At 51.9% G+C, this 5,166-nt stretch overlaps 1 protein-coding gene across 1 annotated transcript; it reads right to left on the bottom strand.

The window, feature by feature from the left end:
* Positions 1 to 1,017: 1,017 nt before the first annotated feature.
* LOC102020855 (neutrophil gelatinase-associated lipocalin-like) lies at positions 1,018 to 4,872 on the bottom strand. Its single transcript, XM_013509401.1, has 7 exons — positions 4,721 to 4,872; positions 4,204 to 4,340; positions 2,823 to 2,902; positions 2,516 to 2,635; positions 2,064 to 2,165; positions 1,327 to 1,353; positions 1,018 to 1,149 (listed from the first exon to the last, which is right to left on the bottom strand). The coding sequence occupies exons 1-6, from the start codon at positions 4,856 to 4,858 to the stop codon at positions 1,337 to 1,339; spliced, it is 594 nt and encodes a 197-aa protein (XP_013364855.1). The 5' UTR covers positions 4,859 to 4,872; the 3' UTR covers positions 1,018 to 1,149; positions 1,327 to 1,336.
* Between the last annotated feature and the right edge of the window lie 294 nt (positions 4,873 to 5,166).

The following is a 5,166-nucleotide window of genomic DNA, read 5'->3' as shown; positions in this document are numbered from 1 at the left end:
TATCCTGGAGTCTAACCCAGACTTCTGACACTCACTAACGGGCTTGGGTCTTGGCCTTATCCTGTTTTTGGGGGACTGAGGTGGAGGCAGACATTGATGGGAAATCTCCTTGTCCCACAGCCAAGTTGAAAGTGGTAGAATGTGTGTCTCTGGTTGGGAAGTTGGAGTTCTATAGCACTGCACTGATTCTGACTGCTGCCTTGACAAAGGGCAAGAGGCAGGAAAGATTCTTGTGTGTCATAGCCACCTGGAGCGTCAGTCAGTGCTGTGTTTGGGGACTGGATACATTCAGGCCAGACAGGCCCAGCTATGAGTCTTCTCCCAGGAGGCTGACTTCTGTGCAAAATATTCCCTCACTTTGCCCCTACCCTGGCTTCAGAATGTACCCCCAAGTGGCTTGGGCATCATTCTGGTGGGGGCAGTAGTCTGAATAGGGTTAGCATAACCATGGCCCCCGCATGGTAGGGTGAAATGGTGAGCACCAGGTCCACAGGTTACTGACAAGGGAGCAACACCGCACTGTTGCCCAGCTCCTGCCTTGAATAGGTCTACAGCCTCATTGCCATGCCCCTTCCTGTCTAGGTCAGCAACACGCAGGATACACAGGATCCCTTACACCTTTCTAGGACCCTCCCCTCCCCATCCCTGCTGGGGATACTGCTGTAGGACCTGCTGCAGATGACTGAGTGTGGCGAAGAGTTGTGGCCTAAGTGCTTCTCTTGGATGGAATACCTCTTTAGGCTGCTCTGACAGTGGGCTCTAAGCTGTGATTTGGAGTGCTCAGTCAGAGCAAGGATGAGTACAGCACTGCTCTGCCCAGGACACACTCAGAGCAGCCAGCGGTAATGATGGTTGCAGGGGAGCCTGGAATTCTTTGCCTTGTGCCTTGTCTCTGCACCCTAACAGTTAGGGTTCTGGGGACAGCAGGCCTTGGGAGGGATGCTGGTTGAGCCCACCCTCTGTTTATTCCAGATCTCATGGTCTAGTGTACAGAGAGCACAGTCTTGGAGTCCTGGAAGCAGGTGTTTATTTAGGACAAAGAGTGAGCTCCATCAGTGGGTTGGCATTTGTAGAGATGGTGGGAAGCAGTAAGAAGGGTCTTCCAGCTCTCTCACTAGCTGTGTGGCTCAGGCTGCAGCCGGATGGCACCTGGGGTGAAATGACAGTAAGAACGGGAATAGAGAGGTGGGAGGCAGCTGAGAGGGGACAACAGAATAAAGATGGCTGGGGTTCAGGCTGGGGGATGGGGAAGAACAAAGGCAGCTCCAAGATCCCCAAACCACCCTGGTCTCCCATCACCCCCATCCCCTTGCCAGCCAAACTTACTGCAAATTCACTAGTCCATGCAGTTCTCTGTTGGGGAGAAAGAAGAGGCAGGGTTGTGTGTGTGTGTGTGTGTGTGTGTGTGTGTGTGTGTGTGTGTGTGTTGTATGAGGTCTCTGTCCCAGGACCACTACACTTCCTCTGGCTGCCTCAATTCCAGCCTGGCCCAGATGAAGAGGACCTGAGGCTCCCCTGAATTGAGGGCAGGGAGACGGGAAAGCCAAATGGCTGGACCTTACAGCTGCTAGGGCGTAAAAGAGTCCAGCTGGTTTACCTGTTGGCCATGGCAGCTCCTCAGCCAGTGGCCATGCATGGCCTGAATGGAGGCCCCTGCCAAGGGGTGACCACTTGAAAGTAAGGACACCTCCACACCAGTATGACCAGGCCCCAGGACAAGGGGAAAATGACCGGACCCAAAGTATGGGGAATAGGTGGCTCAGAAGAGCACCTATTCTTCATACCTAGGCCCATGGTATGAAGATAAGGCGGCCTAGGAAAATGAGACTGGAGAAACTTGGGCTTGGCCCTAAAACTTTCATGCACCAGACCTTGGCTAAACTGTCAGGGGACGCAACTGAGGCCAGGATCTCTGGGGACACATAGATCACAATGTAGAAGCCACTATCACTTCAGAGACAGAATCAGGATACTAAGTCTCTCCTCTCCCTTTTCCCTGGTGGGGCAGCATCAAGCTTGGACAGATACCCCATCACCTTGCCCCCATTCTGGGTGAACATTACCCATGGGCTCGATGAAGGAGATGTAGTCATCAGGGAGGCCCAGAGATTTGGCAAAGTTGAAGAAGAGGTCCTCTTGTTCAGGGCTCAATCCCATGGTTCTCCCTGTGGCCAAGATGGAGGTGAGTGGGCAACAAAGAGACTTCTGTAATTTATATTATGATTTTGAGATGATGTCTTGTTATGCAGTTCAGATGGCCTTAAACTCTCAATCTTCCTGCCTCAGCCTACCCACAGCTGTGATGACAGGGGTGGGCCACCATCTCTGCCTCACAACATAAACACTGTCCAATGAGTGAATGAGGCCTCAGACTGCTTAGGGAGGGTCTGTGGAAAGACCTCCTGTTTGAAATGGGGCCTTGAATTGGAGAAGATTTTGGGTTCTTGAGGGACTGGGGACCCCTCCCACAGGTATGACCAGGAACCAGGTCCCTGAGAGGATAGTGACAACCCACCATAGAGCATGAGCTCAAAGCACTCTATGTTGTTGAAAACCAACTTGTAGAACACCATGGCAAACTGATTGTAGTCCGTGGATACCACTCTCATAGTGTAGTTCTGTAATCCATTGTAACCTGCATGTGGAGGCCAAGGGAACATATTTTCCTGACCTAGAGGAAAGGATGTCTCCTTCTTCCCCAGCCGTTAGGAGGGACTTCTCACAGAGAGTTTCCATGTGGACATACAGGCAACCTTGTGTCCTTCTGGAAGGGCACTGGCTCCCAAGTCCCAGCCCCAGTGGTCCTCTCATGCAAGACTCACTTGGCAAATTGTCCAGAGTGAACTGGCCCGGCTGGCCACTTGGAAGTATAGTGTCGCTCCTGTGATCACAGACGTGGTTGCTGTGAGAGTGAGAGATAGAGCAGGAGTGAGCAGGGGGAAGACACAGGCTTGGTCCCCTGGGTTGTGTTAAGTTGGGTCAAGGCTACAGCAAGATGCTAAGGCCACAGTCTAGCCCAGCTCATGAAAGCCTGTCCCCCACCATGACAGGTAGCCTGCCTGGCCCACATCCACGGCCCTGGGCCTTCTCTCTGAGCCTCTGCTTGGTCTGCTGTGGGTGCCGCCTGACCCTCCCTCCAGCACTCACTGTCTCCTCCGCTTCCTCTCTGGGGCAGCCTGTCCCACACAGACCCCAGGCTCTGACCCTGCTCTTATCTTACTGCTCCCCTTTTCTATCGCTCTTGGCAATTTCCGTTGAACTTCCAGTTTGCTCCATGCCAACTACTGTCCTATACATCGAGGCAAAATTGACCTCTCCCTTGAGTCCAGCCCACCCCTGCACTTACAGTCAGGGTTCCTAAGCCACACTTCCTTTTCCCCTTAAATGCTCCAGTTGCAATCCAATTTGTGGCCTGTGCCAGAATTCACTATAGATGGATGACAGCTTCTCTCTGTCACCTCTATTCTGTGACTTCCCAGCCATACATTTGCAGTTTTCTGCAGCATTTGTGCCAAGATTTTGCCCCTTTAGGAGCCCCACGTCAGGCCCTGGTTCAGAGTGAGATGCCCGTAGACTGGCCTAGGAGCGCTCCCCTCTGGCTGCTCATCAGTCCCTGCTCAGGTGGCCACACTGATGCTGGCTGCTTTGCTGCCTCCTAAGGTGAGGCTCTGTGACTCACAGTCCATCAGACCCTGTGCCTCCTTTTTAAGGTGGTAACAGTAGCGATGGTAATGTACTGTGCTACATCTATAGCCCTTATTTTACTTTCAGTTTTGAGATGCGGTCTCCTAAATTTGCCCCAACTGGATTCAAACTTGTGATTCATCTCACCAGCATGTGGAGCTGAGTCTGCTAGGAATACAGACAGGTTGGCTCCTTTGAAGTCATCTTCCTGCCTTGGGTGGAGTCCCCTGTTCGGTTCAGTGTCCCTTCTCCCCTATGGGACACTTATTTTCTTCTTGTTTTCTCCTGAGTGTGTGTTTCTTTTGCAGTTGTCCATCAATATTGATGGAATTGAGGGGTGAAGAGTGGGAGGAAGAGATGGAGGGATAAATAGAAGGAGAGAAAAAGATAAAAAGGGAGGGTAAGAGGAACAAGGAGAGGAAGGGATAAGACTGATTAAGTTCAGAACAGTGAGATGAATGAGTTTCACTTAGCTAAACAGCAAAATGCCATCAGAACCCCAGGAGGTGGTGGCTTTACCTGAACCAAGTGGAGCTGACATTGTAGCTGTGGTCATCTTTCAGCTTGTAGTTGGAGCTGAACTTGAGTAGTTGGCTTAGTCTGTGATTCCAATTTGTGTTCTGTGCCCAACCTATGGTATACCACTTCCCCTGGAACTGCAAAGGGCTCATGACAGGCAGAACCCAGGGATGTTCCCAGAGCCACCCCTGCCACATTGTCCCTTCTGATACCTCAGGGAATGGGCTGCCATGAGAAACTGGAAGGAGCTTAGGTCTTCCAGGTCCAAGAGGGACCTAGGTGAGGAGTTAGCCTTGAGTTTTTATGGATATGGTGACCCTGGGCCAGAGGCTGGTGCTGCTTGCAGAACCTCAGTTTTCTTATTGCCGAGGAGGGACTAAAGATATCCACCAGACATGAACATGTCCTGGATTCCCTGAGTGCGCCCATTCAACACTCCCTTGAAGCCATTAGCCTCTCCCTTGCTCTACTCCTGTCCCCTGGTCCCTCCCTGCAGCTGCCCTTCCAGAGCTTTTACCTGCTTCTCTTGGAAATCTGGCTGCAGAGGGATCTTGCTCAGTGGTGGGCTTGGGATCACAGCTAGATTGAAGTCCTGAATCTGGATCTTCAGGGTCCCCATCAGGGTCAGGCCCAGACACAGGAGACCGAGGGCCATGGCTTCAGAGCAGCTTCTGGGCTGGCACTTACGGAAGAAGGACTAGGCAGACTGAGGAGGTCAACCAGAGGGAACTATTTATGATCGCCACTCTGTTCCCGCCCACTGGGGTGGGCCCATTCATCCTTTGCTAAATATAGCAATTGTGAGCTAATTGACACAGCTCCTTCAGAAGTACATGACAATACCCATCCCCATCAGAGTTGTGCAAGGTAGAGAAAAGGCAAGAAGAAATGAGGCAGGAGGGACACGTACAGACCCTCCAGTATGTCATGGACAAAATCTCCCGCTATGCTCACTGTAGTTCT

This window comes from Chinchilla lanigera, unplaced genomic scaffold, assembly GCF_000276665.1.
Source record: "Chinchilla lanigera isolate Chin_1 unplaced genomic scaffold, ChiLan1.0 scaffold00169, whole genome shotgun sequence".
Taxonomy (NCBI): Eukaryota; Metazoa; Chordata; class Mammalia; order Rodentia; family Chinchillidae; genus Chinchilla; species Chinchilla lanigera.
Note: the sequence above shows the minus strand (reverse complement) of the source record. Positions and strands in the feature narration are given on the sequence as shown.

Bases quoted from the DNA above. Each gene is read 5' to 3' on its own strand.
- LOC102020855 (XM_013509401.1), bottom strand. From the start codon at position 4,858: ATGGCCCTCGGTCTCCTGTGTCTGGGCCTGACCCTGATGGGGACCCTG. The intron at 2,903-4,203 runs GTAAAGCCACCA...TCACTCTCACAG, and splicing joins GTCAGCTCCACTTGGTTCAG to CAACCACGTCTGTGATCACA. The intron at 2,166-2,515 runs GTGGGTTGTCAC...TCTTGGCCACAG, and splicing joins CTTTGAGCTCATGCTCTATG to GGAGAACCATGGGATTGAGC.